Source organism: Sitophilus oryzae, unplaced genomic scaffold (assembly GCF_002938485.1).
Source record: "Sitophilus oryzae breed Bouriz unplaced genomic scaffold, Soryzae_2.0 scaffold_815_pilon_pilon, whole genome shotgun sequence".
NCBI lineage: Eukaryota > Metazoa > Arthropoda > Insecta > Coleoptera > Curculionidae > Sitophilus > Sitophilus oryzae.
Genome location: NW_022147434.1, coordinates 2,444,436 through 2,468,581, shown reverse-complemented (window position 1 = coordinate 2,468,581; position 24,146 = coordinate 2,444,436). Strand labels below are relative to the sequence as shown.

Below are 24,146 nucleotides of genomic sequence, written 5' to 3'. Positions count from 1 at the left end.
TTCCTAAGAAAAGACAAACATTTTTTCTAATCCTGACAACTAATATTGAACTGAAAGTGTATGCCTAATATAACATTTAATTATTATTTTTAAAAAGATTTAAGTTTTAAGGATAAGGAGATAAAATTATTCCTAATTCTACATAAATAAAAGTAACTATGAAGAACTATCTATGGTACTTACCCAACTGGTAATAGGATCAGGTTTGTATTGTTAATTCTAGTTTAATCATCTATAATCTATATGCTTTTTTATAATTTAGTTCAGAATTTAGGATCAACTTGTATATATAATTTATATTCAAATCGGATCAAAATTTTTAAACTCTTATATAACACTTCGATACACAACAAAGGTGTGCCAACAAATCAATTCACATAATGAATACCTGAGATTAAGCGCAACTGTGCGAGTGCATTTATTGGCTTTGCCAAAGTTTGCTTATTTGACGTTACATCAAAGAGACTTTATTAGCAGTCTGATGATAGAGCACAAACATAGGAGTGTTTGTATATAGCGGAGAGAGATTGCAAATGCATATTATTGTTAATCTTGTTTGTTGTGTTGATGCGAATAAATTACTTTAACTTTCAAGTTCAACAATAAGAAATTAGAAAAAGGAGACAAACAGAAAATATCAATCATAAAACAATATATTATTGTTGTCGCCATATGATCAATTTTGAGATCTATTTTTATAAACAAGCACTTTAATTTTTAAGGTATTGTAGTAACAGTTTTCAAAAACATGTTGACATCACACATATTTTTTTAATTTTTTCGTTCAGTAATTTATAGATTTTATAAATGATTTTAGTCTAAATAATTAACGAATAAATGACGTTAACTTTTTAAAATAAATCTAGTAGGTCAAAAACAACAATAAATTCAACAATAATAAATTGAATAAAGAAGAGGAGAAGAAAATTCCAATCATAAAACAATATATTATGATTGTCGTCATATGATAAATTTTGAGCTTTTTTTATAAACAGTCACTTTAACTAGTCAATAAACAGTCACATTTTTTTTAAATATTCTCTCAGTAACTTGTAGTTTTTATAAACGAATTATAATCTAAATAATAAACAAATAAACCATTAACGAACAAATGACGTTAACTTTCTAAAACACGACTAAAATGTCCAAAAACTATAATAAATTAAAAAAGAAGAGAAATAGAAAATATCAATCCTAGAACAATATATATTATGATTGTCGTGATATGATAAATTTTGAGCTCTTTTTTATAAGAAAACATTTTAAAAACACTAAATCACCACAATACACCAAAACACTTTTACTTTTACACTGGACGCGCGTTTCGCTAACCATGTTAGCATCATCAGCAAATGATTATAAACTCAATTTAGAAAATTTAAATTATTAAATTAAATTAATTTAGATTATAAGCTCAATTTTTAAAATTCAGTTTATAATCATCTGCTGATGATGCTAACATGGTTAGCGAAACGCGCGTCCAGTGTAAAAGTAAAAGTGTTTTGGCGTATTGTGGTGATTTAGTGTTTTTATTTTGCTGTGTAACACCAAAGGTTCCAACCCTCAACTGTAATAAGAAAACATTTTAATTTTTAAGGTATTGTAATAACAGTTTTCAAAGACATCTTAACATAACACAGAATTTTCTTCCAGTAATTTATAGCATTTGTAATACAATAATTATAGTCTAAAGAATTAACTAATATACAATTAACAAATAAATTACTTTTTAAAACTGCTCTAAAATCTCAATAAGTTCAACAATAGCAATTTAAAAGAGAAGAAAGAAAAAATGTCAACCATAAAACAATATATTATGATTTCTGTTACATGATAAATTTTGAGCTATTTTTTTATAAACAGGCACATTAATTTTTAAGATATTGTAATAACATTTTTAAAACAATCTTAATACCACACAGATTTTTTTTAATTTGTCTTTCAGTAATTTATAGTTTTTGTAAATGAATTATAGTTTAAATAATTGAAGGATAAACCAAAGAATGAATAAACCATTAACGAATAAATAACGTTAACTTGTTAAAGCAAGTCTATAATGTGAAAAAGTTCAACAATAAGAAATAAAAAAGCTTATCAGAATATGTGTATCATAAAACAATGTATTATGATTACCGTAATAGGTCAGTATTAAGGACGGTCCACACTTGCTATATAACACTGCTATATAGCAAAGTTATATAACATGTTACATATTTTTTAGTCATATTTAGCAAATTTTACTGTATAACTTGCTAGATGGTATTCACTTGTAGTCGGTAAAGATCAAAAGATGTTGCGCAACACTGCTATTGTAACATGAAACAAGGCGTCCAGACTTGCTAAATTTCAAGTTTAGCTGCTCATATTTTCAGGGACGTACGCGATAAAATCTTAAGTGTGGTGAGCTGATAGTGGTTTGTTTATTTACTGGTCAATAATACCGTATGATCGAAAAAAACTGCGTCCAGTCGGCCTCCCGTCCAGTTGACTTGGACATGACGATCGATGACATTCCCCATATAATTTTTCATATAGAATGACAGCGATCTTCATTTCATAGCCATCGCTGACGCCATTTTTTTTTCGATCGTACGGTTCTTATATTATTAATGGAGTAGAGCCAAGAGCAGACTTGTCAACTAATTAACTTGTATAGAGATCATAGTGTTATGGGATATCCGTAGTCTCTCATTTAAAGTAAAATAAAAAAAAGCATGATGCATGGTTAAAAATTGCAAAAAGTATGTATTTGGAAAGAGAAAAAGTTGAAAAAAAAAATGCTTTATCTAATAGGTCAGTTACTGAGGGAACAAAAGAAATGCAAATCAGGTACTGGTTTAGATGAAGCGGATAATTCAAAATGGTCTGCTTTTAAGTAATTAATGTTTTTAAAAGACAGAAACACACCACGAGAAACAGCCAAGGCAGGTATTGAAAAGGTAAGCTAATTGAGTTCAACTATATCTAGATCTTGCTGGTAGGCTATGGCGGACTCAAAACCGCTTTTTTTCGACTTTCTTTCTCTTTCTTCAAAAGTAATTACGCTGCTGCGAGCAGAACCTCTTTCGCGCCAAAACGATTCATGATTACAAAAACTATAATGTGGACGGCTCCCGGTTTATTAACATGTGATATATAGCTTGTTAAATAGCAATGTTATATAACATGTTACTAAATGTGGATCATCCTTAACAGTATCAAATTTCTTTGTCAAAGATTTTATTTTATAAAAGAATTTGATAGTGTAATATGTGTGATTTTATAAAAAATATTGTATATTAACAATGTCATCTTTGACAAAGAAATTTGATAGTAATACTGGTCCTATTATAAAATTTGTTTTTTTTATAAACAGGCACTTTAACTTTCAAGTTATTGTAATAACAGTTTTCAAAAACCATACCATGAGAATATACATACAGAGCTTATTTTAAATTTTATTTCAGTAATTTATAATTTGTGTAAATGAAATCTAGTCTAAATAGTCAGAAATATAGATTGAAGTACATTTACATCGTTATTTCTACAGTTAAATTACTTTTGCTAATCTCTAATTGATCTTTTATTTTTCTTTCTCTAATGACTCATTTTACTCTCGGTAAGAGGAAACCGAGAGGACAACTCAAAAGATACAAGAATATTTTCCATGAGAACTTAAAGGGTACACGAATGTAGAATCAGTGGGAGGGAGCAGCGTACAATAGAACGCATTGGAGAAAAAAACTCAGTTAACAACAACCAAAGAGGGAAGAGGCAACAAAGTGCTGAGATTTTTAGATCTCCGGAGTGCAAAAGAGAGATAACATCATGTATCGGTCTTTTCAGTCACAGAAAAGCTCATGAAAGAAAACGCCTCATCTTCTGATGCGTGTCAAATACTCGTCAACGAGTAATGGCAGTAGTAGAAGTAGTTTCACTCTCGTTTTTATTCTCAATAATTAATTTTTTTTTAACTAATCTGGAGAGATATAAATTATATGGGTGGTCTCTCCTCCATACTGCTTACCGTGAGATCACCAGAGAGAGAAGTATATATTTTTCTATTTTAAGTAATATAGTGGTCATCAATAGAAACAGTTTTTACAACAACTTCTCGTGGTAGTTTCCAGTGAATCCGACAAATCCAAAAATTGGATTTTAAAAAATATAAGGAAAATCTCAAACACATATCTAGGTATTAGAGGAGGAATATTAATATCCCCAATATGTATTAGAAACCATTAAGATAAATGTGTTAAGGTAAATTTAGGCTGAGAGCGTCAAGCGTCGCGTCGCGTTGGAGTCGCGTCCGCCCCATTGAACTCGAACCCCGACGCTCAACGGACGCTAGCGCAACGCCAAACTTGACGCTGTCTGCCTGAACGGTCTAATTTAAGTTAAGTGAATTGATTTCATTTCGACACGCGGACACGACGCAAACGCGACGCGACGCTCGACGCTCTCAGCCTGAATGTACCTTTTGAATAACGGAAAGTCAAAACTACTAGTATTCAAAAATGCTGCTTGCTTTGAAACTCCGGTAAGTCAATATCTAATTGATCGATTTAAGATATAGCTATATAGCTGTAAAGAGACCTTTTCAACTGCAAAGACATTTTCAACGACGTATAATTCAAGGGAGATACGTTTAAAAAAAGTATTGCTATTTCCTACTCTTTCAAGACTGAGGCAGAGCGATTCCAAATGTACCTCATTTTGATTCGTTCTCCAATCCCATACTTCTTCTTTCATATGTATATGAAATATCTCCCAAGAGATTGTAAAAACAAATTTCCGTTAGAATATCAACTTGTATACCTGCTGAGTTGAATGTTAAATAACTTTCAATCTACACTGAACTTGTGAAAGGTCCCAAAAATGTACTAAGACACATTATAAATCATTATAAAATTAATTTATTACTCCTATATTTTTCTGTACAAAATAAACTAACCTACACATTACGTGGCAATCGATATTTGAAATACTTAACATTATGAGGAAATTTATATATTTCGAAAAATATGTTTTGCCAATTTTATATTAAAATAACAATTTTTGGTTGAAGACAAATAGAATTAAATAACATTATATTTACTAACCAAACATATCTCACATTTTTCACAGTTCATTAGCAAAATAAAGTTTTGAACAATTTACCGAAACAAGAAGTATAACTTATGAAAAGATTTGAAAACAAATAATTTAACAACAAAAATTTCTAAAAATAAAAATCACTCATACACCCATTCACTTGTATCTTCACATTTAGACATTGTTATATAACTAAAGCTTGGAATTGTAAAATACTTTAATAGCGTCTAAAATATTTTCGAAAACAATACATGTGGTGGTAAAATCAAGCAGCCAAATGTTAGTAGATACCTATTTTAAATTTTAACAACGTTAGAATAAATATATATTTGGATTATGTAAACGTACATAAGAGATCATGAGTAGCTTATGTGTTGGTAAATATCAATAAAAACAAGAGTAGCATACTTGATATTTTTAAACTATTAAGAAATTAGTTTAAAAATGCATTTCTCTTTTATAAAATAGTGATAATTTATCCTTAGAAGATACAGAATATCATTAAATCCATTGAAAAAAAATGCAACAATAAAAATTAAAAAAAGAAAAAATGTTCTTCATAAAACAATATATTATGATTGCCATCACATGATAAATGTTGAGCTCTTTTTTTATAAACAGGCACTTTATTTTTTAAGGCATTGTAATAATAGTTTTCGAAAACATCTCGAAATCACACAGAATTGTTTAAAAATGTCTTTCAGTCACAGTTTTACCTCGTTTATAAAACGAAGTAGTAACTTTGTAATTTTTTATTACACATTAGCTATTAAATAGGTCACTAACGCCGTCACTATTGCTAAAACCGATGACGTAGCCACTGTCGAAATACCACTGTTCTCACTACTTCCATCTTCATTTGTAAGAGGGGTATCACCAGATGCATCACCATGATGGTCCTCTACTATAACATATAAATTAGTTAGTTTATTGTTTATTTTTATCACAACTTTATCATCACAAAATGTTATCTTTTAGTCAGTAAATAGTCTAGCTATAAAAAGGATGATGTTTCATAACAGATAGTGTATAAAATGGTCTATTATTAACCTAAAATTATAATGCGTTTAAGAACTTGTAATTTACTAAAAAATAAAATTTTGTGAAGTTTTAAGTGCATTAGTAAAATTTAACGAAATTAATATGCCACAAGTATAAAGTGTAATGATAATAAAACATTTTTCGATTAACAGAACAATTTTTACAAATAATTATAACACAGAGTGTACAAATTATCTGACAAATAAATAACATACACTATGATAAGAAAATGTCTTAATTTATCATTATATTAATCAAGATAGAATATTTGATATGTCGAATTAAAGGCTTAAATATATTTTAAAGTATTTTATAAATACTTCTAATTCTGTCTTGATTATTTGCCTAATCTAAGCGCAATAACTTTTAACATATGTAAATTTGTATCGGTATTACTAGCTAACTTAGCTGTTATAATAAATTTCTCACAAAGAAAAATTATAAGTATGTAAACTAAAATGTTCTTCTATTTACTTTGTGTCTATTAAATGATACATAAAATTTTAATTCATATTTGTATACTATTTTAGAATCCAATCATGTTTAACTTTAACTGTACATTTTTTTAGTTGAGTATAATTATTTTAGTTGATGTTTTAGGTATATTTGTAAGTAATTCTCGGCCATATGAATGAATATCAGTGATATACTCTCGGGAAGAGGTCTATTCAAAATTGAATTCAATTTTTTCTAATGCGACATTGTTTATATCTTCCTCAGGAGCGGTAAAAGTTAGAGTTATAAAGGTATATAAACAAAAAAATGCGAAACAAACTTGAAAATTCTATTTAACACGTACAGTACATCTGCTGGATCTGTGTCTATGAAAGGAATGCGGACAAAAAACATTTAAATAAACAGCAATATATTTTATACGTCGACTTGACGAGTACGTCACCGCAAATCGACCACTCATTTTATTAGCCACTTGCAAGTTTATCGAATTTTTATTGATGGGACGCGTCGTCTAATTTTTTACGAAAAACATCGAGAGAATATCGTTTCCCCTCTCACGGATACCGCGTAGCTACAGAACGGACAGACGTACTGTACTTTACAGTATCTAATAGATATCAAACCCTGTCTACATGATATCTACTATACAGGGTGGTCCGAACTGTATTCCGGAAACTTCAGCAGCATATTCTGCAGATAAAAATAAGTAAAAAAGTTCTTATAAATGTATGTCCTAAAATGCTTAGTTTCGGAGATACAGGGTGTAGAAGTTTCATTTTTATTTCGATTTTTTCCAAATAATTTCTGAAGTAACATCAATATTAGGATGAAATTTGTTGTCTGGGAGTTTTTTGATATGAGAAATTTGATTTTGATATCAATATGACTCCTACTTGTAGAGGGCGCCACCTACATATTTTTAACTGGTTTGAAGTAATAACTTTTCGTCCGTACCTGTATAAAACTACCAAGTAAAAAATATACATTAACGACGTTTTTAACGTAAAAAAGATCTCTTAATAAAAATCGCTACGAGTAATAGTTATCGAGATATTTGAAATCGAAATTATCAATATCTGTCATCATATTGACATAAATTAAACATGTTGTCTAAATAGTTAATAGAGGGAAATCATAAATTTGAAATGTTTTTGTGCCTAACCATCATCAATCATCATTTTTTCGAAGAAAATTTTATCATTAATTTAAAAAAATTAAAATTTTCCAAATTTATCTTTTTAGTCAAATAACTATCTACTCAACAAATTTATTTTTTGTTATTAATGACATATATTGACTATTCCCATTCTAAATATCTCGAGAAGGGTTGCTCGTAAAGATTTTTACCAAGAGACATTTTTTACGTAAAAAAAACGAATATTTACGAAAATGAATATTTTATCACTCGGCAGTTCTATACAGGTACGGACAAAAACTTATTACTCTTCAAACAGTTAAAACACATGTAGGTGGCGCCCTCTACAAATAGGAGTCATAATGACATCAAAATCAAATTTCTCATGTCAAAAAACTAACAGACACCAATTTTCATACAAATATTGACGTTACTTCAGAAATTATTTGGAAAAAATCGAAATAAAAATGAAACTTTTACACCCTGTATTTCCGAAACTAAGCATTTTAGGACATACATTTATAAGAAGTTTTTTACTTCTTTTTATCTGCAGAATATGCTCCCGAACTTTCCGGAATACAATTCAGACCACCCTGTATACTGTACCGAGTGTCCCACTAAGAATAACTCTCGGTTGTATTTCGGAAAGTATTAGTCGTAGAGCTTGCGGAAAAAAATATTTATAACTAAACAGAGCATGAGAAATTGCTATAAATAATACTATAAATAATAGATTTATAATCTTCAGTAATTTTTGCATATTTTTTGTTAGAACCTTTTCCCCTATCTGCTAAAATAAAGTGGTAGGGAAAGGTTAGATCTATTTTTATTTAAATGTTAATAACTCCGGACTGGTTGATCGGAATTCAACAAGTGAGGGCTCGTTTAAAAGAGCGTTTCTTATTCTATATTATAACATATAAACAATAAAAATAAGCTTGTGACCGTAGACGCTAGGGGGCGCTGTCTTACAATTTAACAAACATTACGCGTTTTTTCGAAAAAGTTAAATGCAATAGTATATGTAATTTTAGCTGATACTAAAGAGTAATAAAAGTTTAAAAATTCAGCAAAAACCGCATCTTGATATTTTTTTTAAACCAAAGTTATCAGCAAAACTATAATACGAAATACGAAACAATAAACCCTTAATTATCTTATCTTTCTAACACGGTATCCCTAGCTCTCTTTATTATGACCATTCTAATAAAAAATAAGATAAAGATTATTTCATTCAAAAAATCGACAATGTACCAGAATACCATAATACTAGGTGTATTAATATCTCATAACTAAGATATCAATGAAAGTAATTAAGAAACGACGCCTCAGTGAATTCATGGTAGGCTTTGGAAAAAAATTGCTTTTAAAGAGATAGTTTAAACTCAAAATATTATCATATCAACAATTTGATAGTCTCAGGAGCGTTTTTTATCTTTTGATTGCTTTTCTAAAAATGCCTTTCTTCAAAAGAAAACAAAAACGCTGCTACGACTATCAAAATGTTGATTTAATAACTCTTTGACGTTTATACTATTACGTCAAAAGCATCTTTTTTCCAAAGCCTACCATGACTTCACAGAGGCGTCGATTCTTATTCACTGTCATTGATATATTAATTATTAGATATTAATACATCTGGTATTATCGTATTCTGGTATATTGTCAATTTTAGAATAAAGCTCTCTTTAGTTAGAAGTATTTTTTTCCGCAAGCTCTACGACTAATACTTTCCGAGATACAGCCGAAAGCTATTCTTAATGGGACACCCTGTATAGTACGTGTTAAATATAATTTTCATGCTTGTTGCATTTTTTATATATTTTGTTTATATACCTTTGTAATCCTAATTCCCATATCACTGTTATAGGTATAAGCATTATAAAACCATACATAATAGTAAGTTATAACATAATAGTTACTAACATAATAAGCAGATATTGCTGTATTGATAATTATTCTAAATTAATGATAATTAATAATTATAAAAAACGAATTACTTAATCTGATTCGTATAATTATTTATAGATACGATGAAATTATTCATAGAAGCAATGAGATTTTATTAATATTTTAAGCAGTAAGTATGAATAGATATGTTATTAAATTGTAGAGATCAAAATATTAATAAATTACGTTTTCCTCTATTAAATCAAAACCAAAAAAAAAAGAATATATAATAATTGTAATGAAATAAATAAATATTAGGTAAAATCAACTGATTGATAAATATTGACATAAATTATAATTAATTTATATACTTTAAAAGATAGCAGTTATATTTTCTGTATACGTATGCAATATTTAATAATTATCGAATGCTATAACCAGTCTAGATATAAGATTGGAAAAGGTAGCTTTTAAAAAACCTCCATATTTCGCACTCTACTTGAGATTTTCACTTAATATTTTTTATAAAATATATGGACAATATTTTTAGAATACGATAGTTTCATTCGCATGTTATTTGAAAAAGATTGATGTAAGAATTTTAAACAGGTAAATTGATATGGAACTTTTCTGAACACTGGGTAAACCACTTAACCTAATAAGCTATGATTCGAATTAAGCGAAACGTGTAATACCTTTTAAGATATTATTAAAGCGCTTAGATCAGATGATCCAATATGACTATAGTAATGAAGTAATGATAGTATAAGAGCTAGTAACGTTGTGGATAGAAAAAAATACAAAACTGATGTTTGTTAATGTGTTGTGGTTTATTTATTTCAATCAGCTTATGAGGGGTCTTGCTGGCGACAAATGGCACAGATTCTTGACAGAAAACTGGGTTTATTTGGATTTGTACCTTTTCAAAAAGTCATTAACTTTTGTATTCGTATTGTCTACACCAAATGCAGACAATTCAGGGACGTTCTAGTTAACAACTACAAGTCTCCACTAAGACTATTTATTCATAAAATCAATTCATTAGTCCACACGACGGATATGTGTCAGTCTCCAACTACTGTTTCCGACTAGACAGAAACACACATCAACCAAATATTGGTACACAAATTATAGCTATAGTTAGACTATAGTTACAATTTGTGTAAGTAATACTTTATATGATTAAAACATTAAACCATACAATTATTAAAAGCATAGAATAAACATTCTCAGCTAAGTATAAGATATAGTAAAATGATTATCCACTTCGCTGAGTTACTTGAATGCTGAATCAGAATCAGAAATATCCGAATCAAGATTGCTTTCAGCAGGTACTCAGAGTAAAATAGAAGTGAGCCAACATTTTTGTTCAAATGACAGTCGAAGACGTGTTTGTATCCATAGTTTGCGAATAATCGCTAAGTCAAGTAAAAAAGACGCGTTTACTTCATTTTTAAAAAGCGAAAAAAAAGTTGCAAATATACCTAAAAAAAGGTTAGTGCTTATTTTAACAAAAAGGAAAAAATGCAAAAGATTGCATAGTACCACTAATACATTTCAATATTTTTAATAACTCATAATTATAGACCTAAAGTTTAATGTAGTACCTACTGCAATTAATTGAACGAAGAGAAACAATAGTCACTGCTTGCGAAGTTTACAGGATAGTCTAAGTCAAACTAAATAACCAAAAATATCCGGATAAATGAGTAATCATTAACCAATGGGGGTAATGTACCAATCATGTAATGGTACTCCTGTCGATATATACCGGGTGCGTCTCAAAAGTGGCTCACCCCAATAACTTTTTTATTTTATCAGATAAAAAAACGAGTTTTGGTATGTTAGTATATGACAGAAATTAGGATTGATTGATGTATTCAATTATTTTCGGCCACTTCTTGTTTCACCGGAAATGATTACAACTTTTGATTTTTAAATGGCACCTTGGGTATTTTTTTACTTTATTCGATAGAAAACGACATTCTGAATAGAATGGCATATCCCATGTCAACTTTTGACATTTTTGCTTAAAATAAAATTGAATTTTAAATTTCAATCTAGAGTGCCATGGCTGTGTTAAAAACACTAATTTTTAATCAAGGAGCCTTGGAAAAATAGATTTGATCATCTAATGTTATTCGTGTCTTGTCCTGGCCGGTTAAAAGATGCCCAAATCGTATTTTTAATCATATCTCAATTTTTTCAAATGCAACCAGAGTGGCTCATTAGCATATATTGAAAAATAATTTTTTACGAATAATTTGGTACCACACACTTGGTATTTCGAGTCAAATTGTCGTTATGAATTGTATGTTGCAATTTAAAATAAACCATATTCGAAAATGTGAAGTTGACATATGGTGTGTCATTCTATTCAGAGTGTCGTTTCCTATCAAATAAAGCAACAAAACACCGAGGGTACCATTTGAAAATCAAAAGTTGTAGTAATTTCCGGTGAAACAGGAAGTGACAGAAAACAATTGAATACGTCAGTCAATCCTAATTTATGTCATATATTGGTATATTAATATATGACATAAATTAGATATATAAAGATATCGATTTTTTATTTGAAAAAATAAAAAAGTTATAGGGGTGAGCCACTTTTGAGACGCACCCGGTGTAATTCTCGATATTGTCGACATTTACTTCAAAGTCGACGTAGTGTCGACGTGTCAAGGTCAACAATAAAAGTAGACGCTAACTTTGCCTTTAATTTTTATCGCCAAAAAGGGAAAGATAACCGTAAATTAACATTTATTTTCTATTTTTGTTGACAATTTGAGAAAATTACTGAAATTTTTGTAACCAACACTGAGACTCACTGAGTTTTAGAGATGGAGATCTAACATTTACCTACTTGTCGTTTAGCTCGCACGCTGACCAAGAAAGTAAATCTTAAGAAAACTTATCAAAAACTTCGCTTAACTGAAATTCTCTCTCATTAAAACGTTGCTAGCTCTTAGACTAATAAAATGGTAGTGAAGTAATGAGGTAATGAAGGACGGCACATACTTATAACGATGGTTTTCCGAGACGGCCCTTTTAACTCACTGCCTGCGGGGAGCGGTGCGGTAGTTCTCTGGAATGCACCCAGCTCGGTTAAACATCGACCGTAGTAAACGATTAACAACTAAAAACAACCGACAAAAAGCTATCACTCGCCCCCAAAGCTACCGGCTTCGATATTATAGCAGGTTACTTAAGGCTGTTAAAGGGTTACGTGTTTTACAGTATAAGTAAGCTCAAATTAAATGCTTAATACAAAATTATTTGTCACAAAGGTCAAGTTCCAATAAACCAGTCTATAATAAATTAGGTCTAAGTGAGGGTAATGATAAACTGTGAAGGGTATTCACGCGTCATCAAGATTCCTGTCATCTTTGTTTATAATATACAGGATGTACAGATTTTTGAACCAAAAGTTCAACAGCAACTGTTTTATCGTAATTTTTTCAAAGTAAAAATTTATGATTAATTTAAAAAGATAAAAAATTCCCAAATTTATCCTTTCACTCTACGTGTTTATTTTTTTGTCAATAAAATTAATTTCATTTTAAATATCTTGAGAACGGTACTAAGTACTAAGCATTTAATTATTATTATTGCAAAGCTGTTTTTGATTATATCAAATAATGGTTTATTTATTATATAGTCGAAAAGAATACCAATAACAATAGTTCAACGTTTAAATACTTTAGTATTTATTATTAGATTATTTTAGCCTTATATATACAGTATCTTTATAAAACAATATTCGTATCATATATTTATCTTTAACAGCCGTAAGTTCTTACCAGTGTATTCTACTAAACTCTATAATATATTTCTATTTTTTAAATACTTTAATATTGTATTAGTTGTAAGTACTGAAAACTATAATCCGTTCCACGAACAACTAAACAGAAAAAAAACAAAATTCTATGACAATAAAAGTATTGATTTTGCGTGCATAGCTGGGCAGGCAACTAATATATTCTAAGTTATAGCCGTGCAACCATACGTTCAGCCGCCAATATTCGTAACAATACAAACACATATATATATATACATACAATGATGATAAAAGCTAAGTGGATTAGTAACGTTAGTGCAAATACATGCAGTTTTGTAGAGTTGAAATATATTTGGAATACAAGAAATTATATAGAGGTAATTCAATTTTCCGAAAAAGCTTTTTATCTGAAAATATCAATCCTATATTTTTTTGTCAAATATGCGAAATATAGTAGGGTCCATTTTAAAAATATTTTCATGGATGTTCGGATCGATTCAAATATTTTTACGCACTAAAGTTGTTCTTTCTTGAATGGATTTTTTTTGTTCAGTAGATTTTCCTTACAATTTAGCAAGTTACATTGATTTTGGATATAAAAATTGTTTATTAAAGCATAAAAACTATTGTTACAAAATACAAGGCTTTTAAAATAGTAGAGGAAAATTAAACTTACCCTGTATATATCGCGCATTAAGATGTAATTTATTATAGTTGTTATAAATTTAATTAATTAATTAAACATTTATTATAAAATGTAAATTATTATAAAATATTTTTAATGCTATATAACTTTACTAACTGTGTTAGAGCCTTAATATGTTTAAAATTAGAGTCATAAATAAAAATGGTTATATTTCAAAAAAAATCCAAGGTATTATGAAATTTTTAAATAGGAATTTTATGGCGAATCTACTGTTTATCATTAAGTTTATAAAAAATTATAGTATAAAAATATACCTATTTCAATATCGCAATATTTGTATCTACTAAAATATGTTTAAAATGTGCGCTACCATAGTCCGCATATCTTGTAAAAATTTTGGAACGAAACTCCAAAAAAACACCTCATATAGAGCTTTTTCCGGTACACTGAGCCATCCTGTGAATACTCTAACAAGAGAAAAATTTTCACAATTTTGTTATATATGATTCGCCCGTTTTTAATTAAACATTTGCTTCTTATTTATAATAGAGTAGTAAATGCAAAGCAAATCTTATTTACTGACTTTTTTGTTATTGTTGTATCAACATTTAGTTTTAAAACAAATTTATTTTTTTAAATTAACCAAAATGCTATCAATTACGATTCCAAAAATATTTCATACATCTTGAAAAAACTCTCAAACGTTTGTGACATATTAGAACAAATCTAGGTGAAACAATGTGCGGGATAATATAACCTTGATACATACTTGATGAAGAGAGCGATAATTAATATTATTTCCAAATCAGATGGGATATGATGTTAGGCTATTCTTATTAGTAGTTTCAAACGTTAGTTATGTTGCTCACTTTATTAGAAATATTATATCTAACTAAACGAAAAAATCTAATCTAGAATTTGATCCGTATGTTATTTACTAACGTAAAGAAACTAATAAAAATCTATTGTTTAGATAAACTAACCAATTCTAATCAAACACGTTAGGTTTGTTATGTAGGATATTATGTTTTATTTAAAAGTCACTTCTTTTTTAGAAAAAGTCTCGTCTTTGTTTGGATAAAAAAGTTAAAATTTGTAGAGTTAGTAAATGAAATGTATGAAATATGTAAATGTGCAATCTATAGTCTTTTCAGCAAATTATTTTTCTCTGGTTTTTAAAAATATCTATTTTAATCAACAACAAAAATTTAAACCAAAATTATTGAATACATTAAGTATCCAGTAAAAACCAAATATTTCTATCTTATATTTTTATAATATTATTAATACTTGAGAGATTACATTGGCTATAAATTTATTATAACAAAAAAAAAACAACTAATAAGATTAGATTAATTAAAAATTAATTTTTCACAATTTTATAGGATCGGATTTACATGATTTCAATTAGAAGTTTTTTTATTTATAATAGGGTAGTAAATGTAAATAAAATCTTATTTACTGACCTTTGTTATTGTTGTTACAACATTTATTGTTCAAATTGAATTTTTAACTTTAGTCAAAATAAAATAATTTACCATTCCTCTACAAACTTTACTTTTAAACCCTTAAACTAATCTTGAAAATTTCAAACCATAATGAGTAAAGATCTGATTTCAGACTGTTTTAGATGTGTTTGGCATTGTTTTTATTATATTTAGTATCGACGTTTTGAAAAGACGAATGAACTCTGATCGCTATTACTCTAAAACAAACATTATTTTTCTAAGCCACTGGGCTCTCACACCGAACAACACTAAAATATTTATAGTCCAATTATTCAGATTTAACAAAACAAAACCGAAAAAAAACAGGTGTTTCAAACAAATCACTAACATATGAAACAGTCCTGAAGTGTGAAAGAGAAAATATCAAAAAAGTGTCCGACAAAATTAATACTATCAAATGCAATTTTAATCAAAGAACCATTTGAAGGAATCAGAATATGAGGCAGAATCATTTTTATAAAATACTTTTCAGCATAATAGAAAATCAGGAGGATTTTACAAGACTTCAACTCAAGATCACCTTCAAATCGTCAATGAGTATTTGATGAATGAAGACATAAAAGATAAAAATAAAGAGATAGTCAAAATACGGGCACACGTGATTTTCTGGAATACAAAAATGTAACATTTTTAGTTCGTTACAAGTCTTTGTATATGATATATGATGTCTGGCGTATCATCACCGGATTCCCTATCGTTCAGGCCGGATAATTTATTTGACGCGCTTGGCGTAATTTTTACGTTCTCTAGTCCACAACCCTGTTATCGTTTGACTGCTCTGTGGAGTCTGCTCAACGAAAGCTGAGAGACTGCTCAACGTCGCTTCAAGGTTCGCTCTCTGCGCTGTGGACTCACTTTTGCTTTTGTCGCTCTGTAGCCATCACCAACACACCATTGCTTTTAGAAATGGTAATTATTTAAATCTTCCTGTATAATCTGTATCAGCTGCTATTTCAAAGCAATTAGTAAAGATGAGATATTATCCTTTTAGATTCGATATTATTACTGCATATTTTTAGAGTCGAGTTTTGGATGTCCCAACTTAACTTGTATTTGTGTTTTGCTGGCACGTTGGCGTTTCTTTTCTTTTGTTCTCCAGAATGTTACATGGAAGAAAGAACGTGTTTCTTTGTTTATTATTGAGCCCTCGAAATTAATTCGAGGTAGGTTTATTGTGTTTATTACACCTTGGTAGGTTTTAAACACGAGTTTCGTATTTTTAGGGTCCTATGGTTGGATTCCCTATGTACGGATGTCCTGTGGACGAGTGTCCCATGTAGGGATGGTTTATCTTATATATAGAGTGCCCCAGCGTGGATGTAGCTTGAGCCCCATGCTGCTTCTTTCCCATTTCTAAGCCTAGTCAATAGTTACGGCTGTATTGATTCATGGTGTCCTCATTCTGGCCTCTTTTGTTGTATTGGCCAACAGGATAGCCGAGAGACAGTACAGAGATGCGAGCCCACCTCACGCTGTTACTGTTTGAAGCATGATTGCATAAAGAACAGCTAAGTGTAGATTTAAGTTCTAGTTTTCAGTCAATTGTCAGTCTTAACATAATAACGTACATTTTAAATAATATCGTACAGACTATGTTTAGTCGTTAGATCGTTAAGAACATTTATGTCGATTTAGTAGTTACAATATGATTTAGATCTTAGGTTTCATTACATTACGTCTTGTAATAGTATTACTTTCTATAGATATTATTATTGCGCTATTTTAACAGATGAATAACCAAACATAGATTCTAGAATCTACGGGTTGCAACATCTTCGATTTAACATCATATAAAATATATCAAATTAATTAAAGTAATGCTACCTTTTATACATTTTCTATAACTTTACATGTATGGTATTTTTTTATAGTCTTTTCATTGAATATATTTAATATTATTTCTAACATAGCTTTTACTCGACATATAACCACTATAATAATTATTAAAATTGTACAATGCTATTTACCATCAGAATACATCATGAATGAATATAGTCACTAGTTTTAAGTAATAAACAACTGTGTTTTCTTTCTCTGTTCATGCCTGGCGACCAATATTTGTATTTTCGATTTATTATTGTTAGTTAGTTTCTTTCAAGTGAAATACCTTATCCACGACTGCTCTACCAACGAAAAGCTGCCGTTCGCAGTGGTAATGTTTAAAAAAACGCTATAAAAATATTAAAAAATAATATACCAATTGGAATACAAGGGAATTTAAATAAGCTGCTTACATAGATTTTAATAGGGATATATTCAGCTATAGCAACATTATTTCCACTGTTGGACGACCTCTTGTAGATTTTAGATTGTATGGGAGAAGGAAAATTTATCACCGCTACATTATAGATCCATTGTGTCCTCCTTTCTTGAGTTACAGCTCATAATACTGTCTCAATTTTTTTACCAAAACCAGTATCTAAGAAAATTTTACAGAGGTTAGTTCTCCATCTACAATATCAGTAGTACCAAAGCTTACGACACAAATGGTTGTCCTGTCGCGTAATTAGTGATGAGGTGTTTGGTTTGGTTTGGTGTTCCCAATTTTCCCAAATGAATCTGTATTTCCTGTTGTTTCTTCGCTTCAATTTATTGATGAGACATTCGTTCATTGAGGAGACAGTGTCCTGTTAAAAAATCCGTGAAAATCCGAGGAAAATCTAGGAAAATCGTCGAAAAAAGTTCTTCGACGACTGGCGCGGTCATAAACCATAAAAGCAGAAATTCGTCGGATGCTTATATCTTTGCATCTATCGTTAATCACAGCACCAACATAATCACGGCTTTGATAATTAAAACAGTAGCTTAGGAAAATACCATCGGTTTTAGTTTGATAACGTTCAGAGATACACCTGTTAGAAGCGTCACTACTAAATTTAATACAGCCAAAGTACGAAATCAGAGACTTTTTTAAGATCATACTTTGTTCTTCATCTTTCAAGCAAATAAAAAATAAACTTGTGATTTTATCCTACCTGCATCTATATCAAAATTATTTTGATCGTCTGATAGGGTATCGCTATCGCTCCCTCCATCAACCAACCAGCCCCTCGACTCACTGCTTCCGACAGTTCCCGAAGGGGCATCCTGGCAACCGAACCACCAATAGGCGGTCGACCTTGGGAAGGCAGGAGTTGTTACGTCCACTGCAAATGCCCTATCGTTAAACCTAAAAACACAAAATAGTTATTAATAAATGCATAACTGGACTAATGGATTTTTAGAAATTGTAAGTAATGAGATCGTTATAAGGCTACAATTTAAAATTATTTTCAAAAGGTACAGAGAGTCTCGAATGAAGAAAAAATATCAAAGTTGTGTTTTTAAACACCGTGTATATTATTACATTTTTAGTTTCAACTTTTTAAAATAAAGGTACATTTTATTAAGGTTTACTGCACTTTAATCTTACCGTTTTAAATATTTACGATTTTATTGCTTCATTTCTATAGGCGTATTTAAGTTTTTAAAACCAAATATTGTACTGAAGTTTTTCTATTTACTAAATTTTGTGTTGCAATAATACTACCTTATGCAAATTGCCTAAAAATGTATTTTAAATAATTTCTGGCAAATTTTAATGTTAAAAAACTATCGACAGATTCACCAGGGACACGCATATGGGTTATCACTGGTATAGTTTCTTAAAAAAACATGTGCGCCACTGACTTTTTTTCTCTTTTTACCAAATTAAATAGGTCGTTTAATGGCGATTAAAAGTTGTAACTTGATATTTTGTTGATTTCGATCTCCTTGATAAGATAAACGCAATTTTATTAATAACAATAAAATTAATAAATCATTTATTTAACCTAATGTATTATTAAATGTTATTAAAATGTATACTTGAATTTATACAGCAAATTAAAAAAGAATAGTGTTATTTAAGATAATTACAAAAGACCTATTTTTGAAGTTTTAATACCCTGTAACTTTAAAACTATGCATTCATTTGACACTTTGGCTAGTTAATGACATTATTTTTTTAAGTTTAAGTTTTTTTTCTTGCTATTAAACTTGGATTAAGGCAAATTAATAAAATTCCGTTTATCTCATCAAGAAGGCCGAAATCGACAAAATATCAAGAGACAACTTTTAATCGGCATTAAACGATCTACACAATTTTGATAACGGATAAAAAAGTCAGTACCGCACATATTTTTTATTAGAAAAATATTCCAGTAACCCATACGCACGTCCCTGGTGAATAGGTCGACACTTTTTTAGCAAAATTTCATTCGAATCGCTAAAAGCACTTGGAAGAAAAGTATAATAAAGCGAAAAAAATGTAGACCTTAACCCCCTGTAGCTACGAAAGAAGCAGAATAATAAAAGATAAAATAAGTCATATTTTTACAAGAGGAATATCCCTATGAGAGATAGTATAATTTTTTTTTTAAATGCCCTGTATAAAAACTTAAAGTTTTATAACTAATAAACTTAAATTATTGGACAAATGAATTTGTAGACATAGTATGACTTTTTATGAAATTTTAGTTTCGGATATACCGGGTGCGTCTCAAAAGTGGCTCACCCCTATAACTTTTATCTTTTTTTAGATAAAAAAGCAGGATTTGGTATGTTAGTATATGATATAAATTAGAATTGATTGACGTATTGAATTGTTTTTGGTCACTTCCTGTTTCAGCGGAAATTACCACAACTTTTGATTTTTAAAGGGCACCCTCCGTATATTTCTACTTTATTCGATAGAAAATGACACTCTGAATAGAATGACACATCGTATGTCAATTTTTGACATTTCGCATATGGTTTATTTGAAATTGTAACATGCGGTTCATAACGACAATTTGACTCGAAATACCAATTGTGTGGTATCAAATTATTCGTAAAAAAATATTTTTCCAAATATGCTAACGAGCCACCCTTGTTCCGTTTGAAAAAATTGAGATATGATGAAAAAAACGATTTGGTCATCTTTTAACCGGCCAGGACAAGACACGAAAAACATTAGACGCACAAAACTATTTTTCCAAGGATCCTTGTATAAAACTTAGTGTTTTTAATACAGCCATGACACTCTAGATTGAAGTTTAAAATACGATTTGTTTTTAAGCGAAAATGTCGAAAGTTGACATATGATCTGTCATTCTATTCAGAGTGCCATATTCTATCGAATAGAGTAGAAATATACCTAGGGTGTCATTGAAAAATCAAAAGTTGTAGTCATTTCCGGTAAAACAGGAAGTTACTAAAAACAGTTTAATACATCAATCAATCCTAATTTATATCATATACTAACATACCAAATCTCGTTTTTTTATCAGAAAAAATAAAAAAGTTATAGGAGTGAGCCACTTTCGAGACGCACCCGGTATATATAGCGAAAATCAGACCTTTTTTAAAAAATTAAAATTTTTACTAAGAAACTATTGGAGACACGGGATTCTATAAATATTTTTATTATATTATTGGGGAAATGAATTTGTAGACATATGTAGTTTGACTTTTTATTAAATTTTAGTTTCGGAGATATAGCATAAATCGGACCTATTTTAAAAAATGTATATTTTTTTAAAAATATTGTTCAGTTTCACATATTTTAACTCTCAGTCAAATTTGATCAATTTACATTAATTTCGACGGAAAAAAGATATGTTAAAGAACCGTTTTAACGTTTTGACGTAGAAACTAAAAAAAAGGTGCTTAAATTTGTAAGATTTTCAATATCGCCCACATTTTTATATTATTAATAATAATGTTTTCAATTACTTCTTTTTTAATGAATGACGTTTGATCCAAAGAATCTCTTAACTAATTCAAAAATAAAATTACCTATAATAAGCTCCATCCTTATAAAAGTACGTATATCCGTTCGTCCATTGGAAAGCTGCGTCCAAATTGTCTGGAACACCTTCCCAATTTGAAACTAGTTTTGGAAAACTCTTTGGAACTGGCGGTTTCTGGGTAGGGTCAAACCTGTAGAATTTACTGCCTTTGAAGAAGTAAATTTTTCCATTACCGCTCCAAACCATTGCTGTGTCGATATTATTGGGAATACCAGTAAAACCTTCAGAGATTTCTTTAGGATAATCCCCATCAACTTTTCTACCCTTATATCTATAAAATACAAAATCGTTAGTCATCTAAAATAATATTACCGCTAACAAAAAATTTAATTCCTTGAAACAACTCATTTTACCACCACTTCAAAAGAAATCTACATACACTGTCAAATTTAAAAATTCCCATCCTTAATATCTTTCTTGAAGTTAAAAAGTTAAAAATATGAAAAATCGGAAAAACACGTCAATTTTATTTGTAAGGGTCACTTTAAATGAATATTTTTAGCCTTTTTCTTTCAAACCCCCTAGGAGGGGTAGATGTCACCCTTACAATCTTAAATGGGAATGGGGGTCAAGTGGCACATCGTTTTAAAGGGCGTTTAATTCTCTTTTCAGTGGTATCCTATTTTGTTGCTTTTTGTCCAGAGGTTTCCGAATAATCGCGTTTCAAAGTTTCAGAAACAATTAAACATGCCTGCGTTGAGATTTTGATGTTCAGGGTAGTGTTTACACAAAAATTATTGCAATGGATCCCCTTGTAGTACAAATGATTAGAAGATTATAAGTTTTACAGGAGGATTTGTTAACATTCCAGCAGGACGGTGCTCCAACTTATTATCTTCTTCCGGTCCGACAGTGGTTAAACTAGAGATTTCCGGGTACATGGATTGGCAGAAGGGGGCCAATTGAATGGCCTCTAAGACCACCGGATTTAACACCCTTAGACTTCTTTCTTTGGGGGACATAAATGCATTGTTTATAAAACATGACCTACTGATATTAATGATCTTAAAAGGCGAATTATAGCAGAATTCCGATCAATTCCCGTTGTAGTTTTCCGATGTTAGGGAGGAGTTCGAAAACAAACTTTATTATTGTTTACAGGAAAATGGACAACATTTTAAAGAACTTATCAGATGTAAGTGATGTAACCTAATCTTCTTATAATTTGTACTACAAGGAGATCCATTGCAATAACTTTTGTGTAAACTAGCCTGAAAATCAAAATCTCAATGCAAGCATGTTTAATTGTTTCTGCAACTTTGAAACGCGATTATTCGGAAACCTCTGGACAAAAAGCAACAAAGTAGGAACCATTAAAAAGAGAATTAAACGACCTTTAAAACGATGTGCCACTTAACCGCCATTTTTTTTAAGATTGTAAGGGTGACATCTACCCTTCCTAGTGGTTTGAAAAAAAGGCTAAACATATTCATTTAACGTGTCCCCCTTACAAATAAAATTGACGTGTCTTTCCAATGTTTCATATTTTTAATTGCAAGAAAGATATTAAGGGTGGAAAGTTTTAAAATTGACACACTGTATATTAGAGTAACATTAGAAAGTAGATCGTTTCCAGTGAAAAACCCAGACCTTGTTCAAGAAATGAACCCACCCCAAAGATATAGACATTATTTTAAAAATTTAGTATGTAACGATACCAAAAAAATGTATTATCTCTATAAGAACTACTTAAAATATTTTAGTTGAACGACTTTCAAGAAAAAAGTGGTGTTAAAGAATGTTTCATTACTTATTTAATTGTTATTCGAGTGTAATAAAAGTCAATAATATTAATCAAACTCACCTCCAGTATTTGGATCCTTTAAAGAAGTAAGTTTTTCCATTCTTGTAGGTAAAGGCGGCGTCAATGTTTCCAGGCAAGCCTGGCCATCCTTCGCTAATTAATTTTGGATAGCCAGCAGCCACACTTTCCTCTGTCAGTCTCCAGTATTTCTCTCCCTTAAATATGAAAGTATATCCTTCCGCCGAATTAAAAATCGTGTCGAATTTCGGATCTGAACATAAACTGCTGCTACCTGCTGACACTGGAATAATATATAAATTAATATATTTTAAATTGTACAGAGTATCACATTTTCGTGTGTTTATGGGGTTTCTCGATTATCAGTAGAACTAGAAAAATACGGTTTTCACCGTATCTTTGTCACCGTGCTTCTTTATTTATTAAACTAAAGATGCTACACACACATTTATACTAGCCCTGTTAGTTCCTGAAATACAGAAAAAATTTTGCATTTTTTGACTTCCCTAGTATCTCGCTTATTCTATAACCTTAAGTGAAAATTGAGTTCAGTATATGTTTCCACGTCAAATCCAGTGGTGTAACTAGTTTTTCGCTGAGAGATGTCATTTTCGAAATATGACTCAAAGTTATGTTTTTTTAAATGGGACGCCCAAGCCAAGTGGAAGTACAGGGACTCTCAATTCCTTTGTGCCCACAATGCCTACAAATACCGTGCCGACATTAAGAGTCCCAATTTATTCCATATGACTTCAGATTAACTATAGGGGAGACTGGGGCACATTCAGCCCTATAATCGAATTTTTACTACAAAAATGTTCCAGACGATTTTAGGTTCTAATAAAGAATCATTGACAATTGACACATTCTTTACACAGCTATTTTACATGACTAATGTTTTATAACGTTTTACAAAAAAAAATATTTAGTTATAACTGTATGTACTATATGTCTGCATATTGGCTGATTGTGCCCCCTATAGGGGCACAATCGGCCAGTTATTCGGGCAGTTTCGGCACATTGACGTTTTTTGTTAAAACTGTTAAA

General features: G+C 30.0%; 1 protein-coding gene across 12 annotated transcripts in view; it reads right to left on the bottom strand.

Moving 5' to 3' along the window:
* Window positions 1-5,717: 5,717 nt before the first annotated feature.
* LOC115889561 (matrix metalloproteinase-14) overlaps window positions 5,718-24,146 on the bottom strand; it is a 109,124-nt gene continuing 90,695 nt past the window's right edge. For 3 of the 12 annotated variants that reach the window (XM_030909602.1, XM_030909600.1, XM_030909609.1), the window contains 4 exons: window positions 23,142-23,382; window positions 21,324-21,608; window positions 18,503-18,696; window positions 5,718-5,977 (listed from right to left, as the gene is read on the bottom strand). In XM_030909602.1, the coding sequence (XP_030765462.1) occupies window positions 5,829-5,977; window positions 18,503-18,696; window positions 21,324-21,608; window positions 23,142-23,382 (869 nt within the window). In that variant the 3' untranslated portion in view covers window positions 5,718-5,828. Of the gene's footprint in view, window positions 5,978-12,613; window positions 12,732-18,502; window positions 18,697-21,323; window positions 21,609-23,141; window positions 23,383-24,146 lie in introns of all 12 variants that reach the window. The other 9 variants (XM_030909603.1, XM_030909607.1, XM_030909610.1 and 6 more) reach the window with 9 other exon arrangements.